We start from the raw sequence: 15,628 nt of genomic DNA, 5'->3' as shown, positions 1-15,628 counted from the left end.
GATCCCGTGATTAATTCAATTGTGTTTCCTTTTAAATTTGAAGCATTAAGTTTTGGGAATAAAAAAAGGATTTTCGATGACTTGAATCTAAAAGATCATAAAACGATTTGAAGCTCATATTAGTTTTTCAAAACATTATGATAAACATGGTTTACTTGTTGCAAGATTAGATATGAACAGCAATACATGTTATGATATTTTATTACAAATCGGCATATCAAGCTAAAATAACCAATTCAAACCGTAAAGAACTTAGTTTTACGAAGTTTAAAGAATCAATTATTTACTCAAGCGTAAATGACTTAAAACACACGTATATTTTATTGTCTTATTTAAATGAACCACTTCCAAGTTTTCGAACTAACAATAAAGTCTCTCTTTGAATGGTAATAATATGTTGGCTTAGTTAAATCCCCGTTTTTTTTTTAAATCCGAGTGTAATGTTGATCGAAAATCTTATTGTATAATGTAATGACCAGTGGTATTTGTTTGTAATTATTCTAGTTGAGAAAGGGCTTTTAAAAAAATGAGGTGAGAGTGCATGTGGTGATGACACCTAGGAAATGACACACATGTAATAAACACATGAAGCCAATGTTATTTTTTTTCAATGCTCCTTAAATAATAAAAAAGGGATAACTTAATAAAATTTCAAAGTCCCAACTTTATTAATTTACAGAGATTTTACTGTACATGATAATACTTTTGATCTAAGCTCGAGTCACACGGAACATAAATGATAATAGACGTCTTATACTGTGAGTCTTCTTTGACGATAGTTTTCTTTATCTTGATTTTACGTCTCATATAGACATATAGTACTATAATGATTGACAGAATTGTTTTATAAACTGGCTTAATGCTTCGTTTTACATGAAAAAATATATATACTATCATCTATATTCCTACTAATTACTAATGCCTGTTTCTAATACAAAAAGTTATGAGAACAACATTTAAGTATTTCTTATTAGTATGTGTTAAGAATTCTACATCGATAGTTAAAATAGACAGTATAGTGTCTGCAATGCCCCCTGAATAATTCTATATAGTACGTATAGTATATGCAATTATCATACGAGAAAAATAATAGCTATAGTCTTCAGTGCTTTTAAATACGTTAAACAAACTAGTTTATGTTTCTTGATATAATTTTTTTTTCTTGTAACACAACAATTTCATTAATACTCCTAACCGGTTACAAAGATAAAAGCAATAGCGGATGTGCGATTATAATAAAAGTTTCTAACACAAACGGTCGAAAACACAGAGATACAAACTTAGGCAAGTTTGATAACAAGTGGAAAGAGTCTTCAACCGTGAGAACATTCACCGTATATCGTTGAGGGCTCCATAACCTAGATTCTATCATTGGGGTGAAATCCGTGTTAAGAATTCTACAACATCGATAGTTAAAATATAGACTGTATACTGTTTGCAATTCCCCCTGAATAATTCTATATAGTACCTATAGTATATGCAATTATCAAACGTGAAAAATAATAGCTATAGTCTTCAGAGCTTTTAAATATGTTGAAAAGAACTAGGTTATGTTTCTTGATATAATTAAATCAAACATTTTCCAACAAGTATGCGGATAAATCAAAGTTCAACAATCCAGTTTTTATTTGCTTGTATCATTTTTCCTTTGTCTCACATGGGTCTATAAAAAGTTAAAACCAAGCAATGCACTGATGTTTGCATTGATTACGTTTATGACTCTATATGTATATATTATATATATATATATATATATATATATATATATATATATATATATAGGTTAAAGAAGAAACCAATCAAAGGGATCATTCTTAGTCCAAAACACAGTTACTCATCAATGGATGACTTTTATTCTTCTATATGGCTTCATCAAGAGGTATCATCAAATGTGCATGTTGGGGTTCGTTGATTTCCTTTGAACATTATTCTAAATATATATATTCTTGTTTACAATTCTTGTGATGCAGAGCATCGATGAAATAAGCCAGAATCTGCAGAACACTCTGTTCGAGCTAGAAACATTGAAAATTGAAGCCAATGAGGAATCAAGAACACATAGAGAAGAAGTCAATCAGCTACTCACTCTACTCAAATCCACTCAACAAGAACGAGATGAAGCTAGAGAGCAACTATCTCAGTTTCTCATCCAAACCCAAAACACTAATTCAAGAACCACCACTGAATCGAACAGCTTCTCTGGTGACGGATCTTCTTCTCCCCCTTCTTCCTCGGAACTCTCCAGCCTCCTGGCCATTCATCATCCTCAGCCGTTGATGGTCCTCGAAGATCCAATGGCTCATAATCATCACCAGCCCCACGATCCTCTAGACGTTCTAGTGATAGGGAAGGCTTTTCCGGAAACGGGAAAGCTTTTAAAAGCGGTGGTGGAAGCTGGACCGCTTCTTCAAACGCTTCTCGTGGCGAGGCCACTTCCGGAATGGGTAAACCCACCGCCTCAAACGCAATCGCAGCGTTTTGAATTACCTCCTACTGTCTCGTTTAAAGGGTGCGATGATGTCACTAGTAGCGGCGCGTCAGGACGATGTGATTCACTGATGTGTTATGATTCGGTTATGAGATTCGGGTTGAGTTCAAGTTCGGTTATCGATCAAACGGTGTTAACCGGGAAGAGGCAGAGATTAGAGTAGCGAACTGATTATTTAACGAGATTTATCAGAGCAGCAGTATTGTAAGTTTGGTGATTATTTTGTCCTTTCTTTATGATTCTATCTCTGGTTCGACCGGCTCGGTTATATGTAAGACTTGGTAACGTAAGGATAAATTTGTTCTCGGATACCAAGCACGGTTTCTTCCTAATTAAAATTAGTACTATTTTTCTTTTGCGTAAATTTGACTAAAAAATTCAACTGAACATTGTTGGGCCCACTCGAAAGTGGAACCCTCCAAAAATAGGCGTATGCCACTTAGCACGGAGAGCACACGGTATTCTTTAGTAAAAGGCGAAAGAATAGTTCGCTTTGTGCTCACCACATGGCTGCGTGATTTAATTAGACTGAAGGAGACCTTTATTTATATCGCTACTTCTGTTGCTAACTTCTCCCAGTTACCCGATGTGGGACTCTTAAACCAAAGACAAAAAAGCGCTACTTCTTTTAAACTCTTCGTGGGCCTGTAAATGATATTGGGCTTTAAACATAAATTGTTTGTGTTTCTTCCTTTTAAATCGATGACTACGAAATCAGTGAAGTTGAACAAAAAATCATTCTGACATGGTTCTAATTAGATAACTAACCCTCCAAATTGATTAAACCACTTTTGAACAGTGTCGTGTCCTTCGTCCTGCAAGTTGTAAGCTCGATTGTGACCAAGACCGATGCATCTTCCTTTCGTAGCCACGAAGATACAAACACGACCACGCGTCTTCCCTCTCTTCTCGATTAGATCCATGGCTAAGTCCAATTGGTTTCCACAGTCATACCGTTATGAGCCGAAAATATCGATTAAAACCTTTGAATTAATGGAGCATAATCCATCTACTGGATGTAAAACAGAGGATAAGGGCTTGAAAAGAAACACCATACACACTCTCGTATGATCGATCCATCGATTAGCTTGCTTCTCGTCTGCTTTAAAATCGTTTACGGGTGTGTTTTCCCGTACCCAAGTATGCAAATTCAGAAAAACAAAAGGCAGACAATGTCCAAGGATGTAACAGAAACAAAATCATCGTACTGTTTTTACCGAGTGAGTGGCATTTCTTTATATTCCTTTAAATGTAAACCCTCTTGTTCGCTGGGAAGGTCTCTTTGATTTTTGACTCATTATTATTTCAGACATGCGTATTTTCGAGTGCTGACGTGGCGGATCCATAGAAAACCTCAAGAACTGAACTTTAACACAAAAAAAAAGAGGACGGTGGAGCAAAATCGGATCGAGTCGGAGAGTCGCCGGAGAATTTACTCCGGCTAATCTGTGAGCCATAGAGGTATTTATTCTCCGATTTCCCCAGATCAGCGGTTCTATTATATCTGTTCATCCTTATGAGATTCCTTTGAGCTCGCTTTTATGTTCTTGAGGAAGAAGAAACGAAGTTACTGAGAGGTGGTGGAGGGGGACATGGCGGAGGCGGAGACAGTAAACGGAGTGAAGGAGGAGAACAAATTATGGAAAGGTGTATTCGCGGTTTCGGGCATTATGTTTACTCTTGTCATCTATGGTCTTCTTCAGGTCTGTTTCTTGTCTTTGTCATGATACATGCTGTTTCTGTTCTATGGAAATCTAATTAAAGGTTAGAACTTTCTTTGTGGGTCTTTGTAAATGTGTTGTAGGAGAAGATAATGAGAGTTCCTTATGGGTTGAACAAAGAGTTCTTTAAGTACTCTTTGTTTCTTGTTTTCTGCAATCGCCTCACTACTTCAGCTGTCTCTGCTGCTGCTTTACTGGTAACTTACCAGCGTAGAACCCACCTTGTGTTAAATGATTCATGAACTGAGTTTGAAATATTGGCTTTTTTCATTTTATAGGCAAGCAAGAAAGTTTTGGATCCTGTAGCTCCGGTTTATAAATATTGCCTTATTTCAGTCACTAACATTTTAACCACTACATGCCAATATGAGGTAGGATTTAGTATGTTTACTTTTATAACTATTTCTATCTCTACATTTTAATGCATTATTGCTTATACCATATGTAAAATTCCTCCAGGCTCTCAAGTATGTGAGCTTCCCAGTCCAAACTCTAGCTAAATGTGCCAAAATGATACCAGTCATGGTAACTTGTAACATTATTTTTTCCAGTAGAGGATTTTGGGTTTAGCATCACCCTTCTTATATCTCTGCTCTGTACAGGTATGGGGAACTCTCATCATGCAGAAAAAATACAAAGGGTTTGACTATTTAGTGGCTTTTCTGGTGACTCTCGGCTGCTCTGTCTTTATTCTCTTTCCGGTATATATCTGCTCTATATGCATTACTCAAATCTTTTTCAATTGCTTCGGTTTGTTAAGAGTACCCCCAATCAAACTGATGCTTTTTTTTTTCTAATGTAAAATCTGAGCTGTAGGCAGGAGAAGATATAAGTCCGTACAATAAGGGAAGGGAAAATACTGTTTGGGGTGTTTCCCTTATGGCTGGTTATCTTGGGTATGTATATCCACTTATATATGTTACTCGTTTCACTGCTTATTGATTAGACTGAGATTTTGAATTATGATTGTGTATTTGGTAATGGGCTATCTCACAGGTTCGATGGCTTTACAAGCACATTCCAAGACAAACTCTTTAAAGGATATAATATGGAGATACATAACCAAATATTCTACACAACACTTTGTTCCTGTGTTTTGAGTTTCACTGGACTTATATTGCAAGGCCACTTACTACTAGCTGTAGATTTTGTTTCTCGGCATAGAGATTGTCTACTTGACATCGCTCTGCTTTCCACTGTAAGTTTCAGTTTCCTCTATTCTTCTACATAGTCATTACAATGTCAAGATGGCAAGTATAATTTATGAAACAGAGTTTGAGTTTAGTTTCTACTAACAAATCCATGCTTACAACAACTCGTGATATTATCTTCTTTTCTTGTTCTTTTATTCCCCACTGAACTTACAAGAGACTAAATGTGCAGGTTGCAACAGCGAGCCAGTTCTTCATTTCTTACACCATTAGGACATTTGGTGCTCTAACATTCGCTGCTATCATGACAACAAGACAGGTAAAAAAAATACATACCTGTTCTCAATCCAACTCAGTGCCTAACACAATCCGTTTCTAACATGAATTACTCGTCTTAATAAAGCTTGCAAGCATCATGCTCTCATGCATTTGGTTCTCTCATCCGCTTAGCTGGGAGCAATGTATTGGATCGGTATATCCTCCATCCTCTTTACATTTTTTCTTTGGAACTTGTACCTTTAGCTCCACTAAAAACTTAGGCACTACTATGCTTATGATTATTTGACTAACCAAGTTCATTTGGATGCAGGTCATCGTTTTCGGATCTTTATATGCGAAAAACTTACTGAACAACAAAAAATCACAAAGCCAACCGCCACCTCCAGAACTTCCCCAATACGAAAAGGCTGAGGGCTCTTGAGATGGAACCTTCACAGCCAGCTAGAAGTAAGTAACTAGTCGTTAGGGAATTCATGTATTTTTCATGTTTTGTTTATTTAATTTTGTTGGATATTATATATGCAATTTTAAAAATTATAAGTTTACGTATTTTGTATTTATATTTTATAGCTTTTGGACGTTTTAATATTCTTCAAGAGAGTTAAGTTCTAAATACAGCAGTAACAACTAACAACCAACAATATGTACCACCTGCATGGTCATCATCAGAAGAATGATTCAGAGAAAAAAGGAAAAGAATTGATCTAGTAAACAGCTAGACATTATAATAAGGTATTCCTTTACATGTTTTTTAAAGGCGACGTCATGACGCCAGAGGAGTATCAGTCTTGTGCGTTGATCCCTTCTTAATTTCTACACACACTTGAGTACTTCAAACAAAGAGGTAGTTGAGAAAATTTCTTCGACAATTTCGTTGTATACGGTAATCAGAGATGCTTACTTAACTGTCTATTTTTATTTTTCAGAAACTGAAAGTAATAATAGAATGTGTGCAAGTGCAAATCGAATATTGGTACTATTATCTTATTTGACCATAGCCGAAAATGAAACAAAAAAACAAGCGCAATTTTCTCAAATAGATTTTTTTAGTTTTTGTTACAAAAATAGCATTCAAAAAATAAAATGATCAAAATAGCATTTTTTTTGTTTTGAAAATTTTAATTTTAATTTTTTATTTTTTAAAATTTGAAACTCTATTTCCAAAACTTCACCCCTTAGCTCTAAACACTAAGTTCAGATGAGTTAATCTTTGGGTATAAATTCATATTTACCTTTAAGTAAAATTTATTTTGGTAATTTTCTTTAATGATGTTTATTTTTGTGAAAATAAAGCTGGGAATTTCTAAAAAAAACATGTAAAAAAAAAGACCGAAGACGTTTTCTGATGGTGAAGTTATTAATTCGTAAACATAAGACGACGTGAAAACGAGAGGTCCATGATTCACACCTTGTAAAAGATCATATATTCGAAAACAATCCATATTCGTTGAACATACAATTAAGGTTATGTATATTTTTGGTCTTCAGATATCCAAATAATATTAAAGAATCTACAAAAAAGAAATATTAACGAAAGGAAGCAACATTTTGCGTGGTTCGTAGTTTCGTTCAACTCATCGCTATCAAAAGTCAAAACGGTGCGCATATAAGGACGGTTTTACCTACATATATAAAAGACCTGAATGCAGAGCCACCCTTGACCACAAGCTGGTCAAAGACTCAAGCATTGGCCTAAGGCTGATAGAATTATCAAGTTATCTAGAGGATTTTTTATTTATTTAAATGAAACTTAGATCAATTGGTTAAACTCTTGTTGGGGTTATATGCAAAGTAGTAAACAATATATTTTGTTCGAGATTCTACACTATAATTTCCTTCATCCGAACTACGGGTTTTACTAGCGATTATTTTAAATCTCTGGAGATGAAGATTCAATTTAATTTCAATTCCAGTATGGTAGTATAGGACGTTTAACCACATCGGGATCAGACTGCCTCGGTTTTTTTTATAAATGTGAATCTTAGTGTAAGCGAGGAATTTTACAATATTTAGAATGGGTGCAAGATCAAAATTTAACAACAACAGATCACTGTGTTTTCAGGTCATGGTTACAGGGCCAACATTCTACAATTTTGCTAACGTTAGCAATGATTTAAAACTTTAATCATTGGAATATATTTCTTTAAAACCAAGTAGCCTTTGATGGACTATGACTATCCATACGTTAACAGGTTATTTGGATAGACCCGTAAACAAACGGTCACAGAGGTCAATATCTTATTGTTATATACTCCATTATTGTATTAGGAGTTTAGGACAAAGACAAAACTAAGTGCTCTAAAACGAAGGCGAGTGGATCGGCTCTCGAGTCTTGTCTAATCCAAATCACTAGGAGCCATGCGGAATGAGGACCATACGTAATGTGTTGAAATTGAAATGCATGGGACTTTAGCTTTATCCCTCGTCGGCAAGTTCCCACCACTCGAGCACGTGTTACTTTTTTGAATTAGCTTTAGATTCTCTTTTTTCATTGGCTTTTTCCTATTTTAGAATTATCTTATTTTTTCTAGAAAAGATAAAAATAATTATTGTATTTTTTTTCCTTCACTAAGTCCAGAACCAATAATACTTCTTCCATTCCCAAAAGTAAGATTTTCTAAAGTATCTACGCTTATTAAGAATTTAATAAATATTTATAATTTAATTTAATTTTTATTTTATTATACATTTTCTAATTTCCAACAATGAAATTTAATCAATTCAAATATTCTCAATTAATGTTCTTCAAAAGTATAAAAAAATACGTTAACAATATAAAAAATCTATCTTTGTGGAACAAGAAAAAAAATCTAAAAAATCTATCTCGTATAAAATAAGGGGCATAAGTATTCTTCAGATATATAGTTACGGATGTAGATCAAATAGATCACACTGAATTTGGTAGTTTTTTTTTTTTTTTTTTTTGAGAAAGTTGAATTTGGTAGTTTACTTTTTATTCGATTGTCGGTTGAATTTTTTGTAGTCAAATGGATTGTCAGCTGATTACAGTCATTCTCTATAGTTTTATGATATTACTTAGATCTACGCATTTCTATAAAAAAATTAAGCCAACTAGTGATTACACTGCGATCCATATAAATCCTTTTTCCAAATAGGAAATTATTGAATAATATTACTCCGTAATTTCATATTAGACTAAGGATATTGTAAAAGATTCAAATTATCTAAAACATTAACAAATGACTAACCATAATAAAAAATTACACAATATATAGAATTTGAATTCTATCATATATGAAAATGTTAAAGTTGTATAATTTTGAATTTTGAAATATACGATGCAACCTTACATATTTGTTGTGTGATTTTTTAAGATAGTTTAATTTCAAAATAAAGCTCTTTTTCCTTTACAAAATAGTAGATATTAAGGAGTCTTCGATCAATTTGGTAGTATTTGATTAGTTCAAAACTTCAAATCTTATATTTGACATCTGATTATTAAATTATAGTAAATTGTGTTGCTGAAAGTAAGATTTTCTAGAGTATACGCGTATATTAAGAATTTAATAAATGTTTATAATTTAATCTATTTTTTACTTTCTTATACGCTTTCCAATAACTTTCCACCAATAAAATTTAATCAATTCAAATATTATCAATTAATGTTCCTCAAAAGTATAAAAAAATACCTTAACAATATAGAAAATCTATCTTTGTGGAACAAGAAAAAAATCTAAAACATCATATTTTCAGGAACGGAGATAGTATTAGTTATAAGCAATAGATGGAGAATACTATGACATAGTAGTCGTATAATGGCAATTTAAGAACTTTGAACATCTTTTGAAAACTGTGGATTTCATTTATGTGGCGGCAGGGCGTACACTTTCAACATTGAAAGCTAGAGAAGTGAACCTTCCTTGCAATCTCGTTTCCCAAAATATCAAAACTGTAGTATACCTAAGAAAGCTAATTAATAGATGTCTTGTTCGAAACCTAATTAACAGATGTATTGGTAGAAAGCTAATTAACAGTTGCAATTCATATTCTAATTAAATGTCTTCTATTAGATCTGTTATAACTTATAACTATTAAGAATTACCTTGCAAAACAACTGTCAAGAAACAATCTGTAACTGATGGACCAACATTAATATTAATATCATTTAAAACTGTGTGTTTTTGCCGTCCTGATTTGTACAGCTCTTGACATTACTATTACGCACCCATTACATTTATTTAAATTATTTTCTGATATTTTGGCTGCATTTAATAATAGTATACTTATAAATTACAACTAATATGATAATTTAATACTAGTAGTCCTTTTGTTAACGGTAACTTTACAAAACAAAAAAAATTACAGCTACAGTGCAGGCAATGTAATAAACAACTTGGTGGATAGACAGAATTAACTCTTTGCTTTGACTTTATCAAATGTCATGTCGTATTTGACACCGCGTTTGACTAATGAACATTTCTCCTCCACATACACATACACAAACATATGCCAATCTGCCATTGAATCAGCCGTCCGTATCTATATAATTAAGTAATACTTTTATAAAGTTATTTGTATAAATAGTTCTCTGCCTCTACCTTCCTCTTCTTATTATCTTCTTCACTTGATTACAAACAAACCAGACGTTTTATTTTTTTTGTTGAGTAACAAAAAACAAGAAAGTATCCTCTTCACGCAATTAATAGAGAGGGAATAAACAGAGCAACACACACAACACAGAGCTCAGAGAAATGGGGAAACACTTGTTCCGATCATCACCTCCACCGGAGAAACAAACAGCTCACCAATCTCTCGCGGAAACAGCTGTGCAAGAGTGTATGAGGGACATCACCACCGTCATATCCAAATGGACTTCCTCCTCCGACGAGTTCCTCTTCTCCACAAACAGTCGTAGCGAAGCGGCGGAGTTCGTGGAAGTCGTCAGGCATTTGCACAGCACCATGCACCGCCTGGTCGCCGTCAACCCCTCCTCGGAGAAGCTCATCTACGCGCAGAACCTCATGCAGTCCGCGATGAACCTCCTCGAATCTGAGTTCCACCGCGTGCTGAAGGAGAATAAACAGTACCTACACCCTGAATCCGTCTCTCTACGGTCTTGCAGATCGTCGAGAAGATTCAGCACCTCGACGGTGACTAGCATCTCCGACTCGGAAGACGAAGGCGGCTCGTACGAGGAAAACGCCGCCGCCGACGAGCATAGATTCTCCGGCGGAGATTCCGACGCGATGGACGATCTCAAAATGATCGCGGACTGTATGATCTCCACGGGATACGCTAAAGAATGCGTAAATGTCTACAAAACCGTGCGGAGATCTATCGTGGACGAGACGCTGCATAACTTATCGGTGGAGAGATTGACTCTGCATCAGATTCAGAAGATGGATTGGGAGATTCTCGAGCCCAAGATCAAGTCGTGGCTACAAGCTGCGAAGCTAGCGGTTAGGAAACTCTTCTTCGGCGAGAGGATCCTCGCCGACCACGTGTTCTCCTCCTCCACTAACATAGTCGAAGCTTCTTTCACCGATATCACGCAAGAGGGAGCCTTAGCGCTCTTCGCCTTCCCGGAACACGCCGCTAAGATCAAGAAACTATCGCCGGAGAAGATGTTCCGGTTCCTCGACATGTACGAGTCGCTCGCGAACCTCTTCGTCGAGATCGAGTCGATATTCTACTTCGACTCGGCCGCCGCCGTTAGGTCTCAGGTGATCAACTCGTTAGCTAAACTCGGCGATGCGGTTAGGTTCATGATGAATGATTTCGAGACCGCGATTCAGAAGGAAGCGTCCAAAACGCTGATCGTCGGCGGCGGCGTTCATCCTCTCACTCGTTACGTCATGAACTACCTCTCCTTCCTCGCGGATTACGACGAGTCTATCTCCGTCATCTTCGAGAACTGGCAGCTAACCGTGCCGTCTCCTTTGCCGGAGTCTTTATTCATCAGCGGCGGCGGAGATGATGCTCATCCGGAGGATTTGTACTCGTCTCCGGTGTCCAAACGAATCGCGTGGGTGATTCTCCTCACTCTCTGCAAAATCGACGGGAAAGCTCAGCCGTATAAAGACGTGGCACTGTCTTACCTCTTCCTCGCGAACAATCTCCAATACGTCGTCGTCAAGGTCCGTTCCTCTAACCTGAGGCTCCTTCTCGGAGACGATTGGGTGGTGAAGCACGAGGCGAAGGTGAATCAGTACGCGGAGAAGTTCGAGAAGCTCGCGTGGGGGAAAGTGCTGACGTCGTTACCGGAGAATCCCGCGGAGAAGATTACGCCGGAGGAGGCTAGAGCGCTGTTCGCTAGGTTCAACGACGAGTTCGAGGCGGCGTACCGGAAACAGATATCGTGGGTTATACCCGACCCGAACCTTAGGGATCGGATTAAAATCTCGCTGAGTCAGAAACTCATGCTGGTTTGTACCGAGTTTTACGAGGTAAACCGGTTCGGTTTGGGAGGAGATGCGTTTAATGCCAGATATACCCCTGAAGATATAGGGAATTACCTCTCGGATCTGTACTTTGGAAGCAGAGGCTCAGGGAGTTCCTCGACAACAACCGGATCTGGATCCGGAACCGGTTCGACGACAACGGGTAAATCTCGGGGAGGACGTAGCCATTGAATGAGAATCTCATGATATTTTACCTCATATTAGCGATAATTATTTATTTTGGGTGGTGTGTGGTTAAAGTGGGTACAGTGATGGATGAATGGATGATCGTATCGTATCTCCTTTTGCTGTTGCATTGTACAGATATGTTAAATTATTGATCGAATTCTCCTTTTTATTAATAAATATTCATTTGATTCTTTTTGTAACTTTGCGACTTATCAACGAGAGAAGGAAAATACGATATTTATTGAATTAGCACCAAAGACATACGACCGTAAAAGAAAAATTATAAGTAGCTATCAGTCATGGCTAGTATTAGTTTGAAACTAGTTCCTGAGTCTTTTGTCTAAATGTGGTTCTGGTGTTATGTAACTCCAAAGTTGATTACATTACATTACATAGTTACGAGTAGGCTTGGGCAAAAAATACCGGAACCGAAGAACCAAACCGGAAACGAACCGAAATACTCAAAACCGGAACCGGACCAGAACCCTCAAAACCCCGAATGGTTCATATATTTCTATATCCGAAATAACCGAACCAAACCGGAACCGAACCGAGAATCGAATGGGTACCCGAATATATAAAAATATTAATTATATATACATATAATATAACTAAATATATATTTTTAATTTAAAGATCGGTTAAAAGTATCCGAAAATAGTTCAAGATAACTAAATTATTATAAAGTATCCGAACTACCTGAAAGTATCCGAAACTTTCAGATAGTTTTATCCGAAATATCTGAAATTCTTATCTAAATCATCCTAATTATTTGATATTTTACCCTAAATAACCAATATTTTATCTGAACTACCCGAACTATCCGAACCCAAACCCGAACCAAATGAAAACCGAATATTTTTCGGGTATTTTGAGGTTCCTAGTTTTACTATCCGAACCGAACCCGAAACTATCCGAACCGAACCGAACCGAAAGTAGGTCAAGTAGTAAATGTGAAGGACCCTAGGAACGGATCACTCTTACTGGTACGGTTTGGATATGAACTCCGGAAGGAGAACTGAATGGATTGAAGGGTCGCACGAAGGTTGCGGAAAGCCTCCGATATTTCTGACTCCAAATGGTGCTTGATATGACTCACAAGACCACCAAGTGAAGGATCTCTCGTCGTTGCTTGATATGACTCACAAGTCCAACGATTTGAGGAAGTGTTTACTTGGATATGACTCACCAAGAAACAAGACAAGTTCTTACAAAGAACAAAAAGTTTTAACTCCGAAAATTCAGACAAAAATCGATTACTTTATTTCGTGGCTTTTAGACCTTATTTATAGGATTACAAGTTGTAGAGATCCAAAGAAGAATGTGCTAAAAACAAGACATAAAAAACCGAAAACAAAGACTTGACTAAATAAAGTATTTGACTGAAACTTGGACTGCCTCTTGATATAGCCACGACTAGGACTTCGAAAAGTGAAGACTATGCTCCTGATATGGCCAAGACATGTCTCTTTGAGGCCTGGTCGAAATCTATCTTTTCCCTTAACCAATATTTTTTAGGTTTCTCCATTTGACCCGAACAAGTCTGTTTTTGAATCTTTTTGAAAACCATTAAACCCAAGACTTTTTTGGACATTTAGAACATGAATAATCACCTTTGACATAACTGAAGAAAGAAGGTTAGCCATTTCCAGCTTCTCGGATGGTCGAACCAGCTCGGAAGATCGAACCTGCTTGCTCAGCTTGTCCAAGTGAGTGTCAGTTATGCTCAGCTCATCCAGTGTCAGTCCAGCTCACTTGAGTATTCAGATCATTCAAGATAGTGCCACTTTGATTTAGCTCGACCAGCTCGATCCGGGGCACATCAAAATGGATACTCTAGCCTCTTACCCGAATTACCCGAAACCTGAAATATTCGAATCGAATCGAACCGATCCCCGAAATGTCCAGACCTAGTTACGAGACAATAAAAGAGAGTATAAAAACAAAATTCAAAGGCAAATTCAATTGCATAACGAATACAAGATATTTTTTTGTTCAGAAAAAAAAACGAATACAAGATACTAAGAAGTACTACTACTATACATTTTAAACAAACCAGATTGGTTGAGAACAATCGCTATCTTATCGTATGCACTCGTTAATGAATGAATTTTATTAGGCGACTTTTGGGATACGTGACCTCACGTTACAATTCTAAACAAACGTAAAGAGATCTAATCTCCTTGTTATATGGCATGTGTTTAAAATATAATCTGTATCGGCGTTAATAACGGTACTTTTTTTTTTTGAACACAAAACGGTACTTTATATTACTTTATTTCACAAAGAACCTTATGTCTATTCTAGACCGCAGAAAGACAAACTGGCAACCCCACCACAACTAAAGAAAGTAAAAGACATCACTGGTTGATTGCTAGCCTATTTGATGTTTGATAAATATCTCCTTGTAAAATGGTTTATGAAAACCGATCATTTGATTTAGTGCCTAAAAGTTTGGATATGCTCTAAACATGTTTATTGCAGACTGCAGAGTTAACAACCAAATTCTAAGTAAATTATGAATCCATGCATATATATACATATTAATATATTTAGTATGCAATAAATTATTTAGAACTCTACTGAGAATTCTCCATTTTTTTTATGAGGGTGCTCTAATACTACTGGAAACTTAGTAGTACGTACGATTTGCATTATCAGTTTGTTCTAATATCTTACACGTTTCGAATATATTTAATTTTAACATAATTTTGCTATACACTACGTGTTTATCTTGATCGTTTTATGATCAACTAAGTTTAGAAAATCCCTTATATATTAAAAAGAAACATTGTAATAAATGCATTCACACTATAATAGACACGTGGCAACATCACAATGATTTGATAATAAATATGTTAACGCGTTCACACTATATTTATGAATGTGTTCACACTATATATTTCATATTTTTAATATAAAACTCACATGCATGGTTCTAATAAAACTTTGGATTTTTCGGTTCGAATCAAAACAAATAACGAATCAAAAGCTAAACTATATATATATATATATATATAAATATATATATATATATTATTTTTATTGTTTACGGATAAAGTTGGGCAAAATATTTATAAATTTTGATTTGATTCGTTATCCGTTTTGATTTGAACAAAAAAAATATGGATATCCGTAACTCTACGAAGCAAATCAAATTCTAAAATACAATATAAAAAAAAGCAAATCAGAAATACCAATATTATTAAGAACGGATATCGAATTCGATCTGTTATATGCATATATATACATATATGTACAGAATTATATATATATATATATATATATATGTTATATATATTATAGTTTATATAAGTTTTACAATATTTTTATGAATTAAATTTATTATATTAGGTATTAAAATTTAAAAAAGTTAAATAATATTTTATTTTTATTTTT

General features: G+C 35.5%; 3 protein-coding genes across 9 annotated transcripts; all 3 read left to right on the top strand.

The window, feature by feature from the left end:
* Positions 1–1,810: 1,810 nt before the first annotated feature.
* On the top strand, positions 1,811–2,810 carry LOC106316870. Of its 2 annotated transcripts, none has more exons than XM_013754740.1 (2): positions 1,811–1,879; positions 1,971–2,810. In XM_013754740.1, the coding sequence occupies exons 1-2, from the start codon at positions 1,841–1,843 to the stop codon at positions 2,649–2,651; spliced, it is 720 nt and encodes a 239-aa protein (XP_013610194.1). In that variant the 5' UTR covers positions 1,811–1,840; the 3' UTR covers positions 2,652–2,810. The 2 variants fall into 2 exon arrangements, with proteins under 2 accessions (XP_013610194.1, XP_013610193.1); XM_013754739.1 differs by having other exon boundaries at positions 1,834–1,903.
* A 977-nt stretch (positions 2,811–3,787) lies between these two features.
* LOC106313879 (UDP-galactose/UDP-glucose transporter 5B-like) lies at positions 3,788–6,484 on the top strand. 6 transcript variants are annotated; one of them, XM_013751802.1, is made up of 11 exons: positions 3,788–3,949; positions 4,041–4,191; positions 4,293–4,406; positions 4,488–4,580; positions 4,669–4,734; positions 4,812–4,910; positions 5,026–5,105; positions 5,206–5,407; positions 5,593–5,679; positions 5,764–5,832; positions 5,950–6,174. In XM_013751802.1, exons 2-11 carry the CDS (start codon positions 4,081–4,083, stop codon positions 6,058–6,060), a joined length of 1,032 nt encoding a protein of 343 aa, XP_013607256.1. In that variant the 5' UTR covers positions 3,788–3,949; positions 4,041–4,080; the 3' UTR covers positions 6,061–6,174. The 6 variants fall into 6 exon arrangements, with proteins under 6 accessions (XP_013607256.1, XP_013607258.1, XP_013607257.1 ...); XM_013751804.1 differs by having other exon boundaries at positions 3,802–3,949; positions 4,021–4,191; positions 5,950–6,175; XM_013751803.1 differs by adding an exon at positions 6,210–6,484 and having other exon boundaries at positions 3,803–4,191; positions 5,950–6,086.
* A 3,707-nt stretch (positions 6,485–10,191) lies between these two features.
* LOC106318287 (exocyst complex component EXO70A1-like) lies at positions 10,192–12,422 on the top strand. Its single transcript, XM_013756193.1, has one exon. It carries the CDS (start codon positions 10,352–10,354, stop codon positions 12,230–12,232), a length of 1,881 nt encoding a protein of 626 aa, XP_013611647.1. The 5' UTR covers positions 10,192–10,351; the 3' UTR covers positions 12,233–12,422.
* Positions 12,423–15,628: the final 3,206 nt, after the last annotated feature.

The sequence above is a fragment of the Brassica oleracea genome, chromosome C9, assembly GCF_000695525.1.
Source record: "Brassica oleracea var. oleracea cultivar TO1000 chromosome C9, BOL, whole genome shotgun sequence".
NCBI lineage: Eukaryota > Viridiplantae > Streptophyta > Magnoliopsida > Brassicales > Brassicaceae > Brassica > Brassica oleracea.
The sequence above is the reverse complement of the archived record's forward strand: the minus strand, read 5'-3'. Positions and strand labels throughout refer to the sequence as shown.

What these genes read in the sequence shown, in the direction of transcription:
- LOC106316870 (XM_013754739.1), top strand. Translation starts at nt 1,841, where the DNA reads ATGGATGACTTTTATTCTTCTATATGGCTTCATCAAGAGGTATCATCA. An exon ending in CATCAAATGTGCATGTTGGG is followed by an intron (nt 1,904 to 1,970) that starts GTTCGTTGATTT and finishes CTTGTGATGCAG; the next exon opens with AGCATCGATGAAATAAGCCA.
- LOC106313879 (XM_013751803.1), top strand. Translation starts at nt 4,081, where the DNA reads ATGGCGGAGGCGGAGACAGTAAACGGAGTGAAGGAGGAGAACAAATTA. An exon ending in CTGTCTTTATTCTCTTTCCG is followed by an intron (nt 4,911 to 5,025) that starts GTATATATCTGC and finishes TCTGAGCTGTAG; the next exon opens with GCAGGAGAAGATATAAGTCC. An exon ending in CTATCATGACAACAAGACAG is followed by an intron (nt 5,680 to 5,763) that starts GTAAAAAAAATA and finishes GTCTTAATAAAG; the next exon opens with CTTGCAAGCATCATGCTCTC.
- LOC106318287 (XM_013756193.1), top strand. Translation starts at nt 10,352, where the DNA reads ATGGGGAAACACTTGTTCCGATCATCACCTCCACCGGAGAAACAAACA.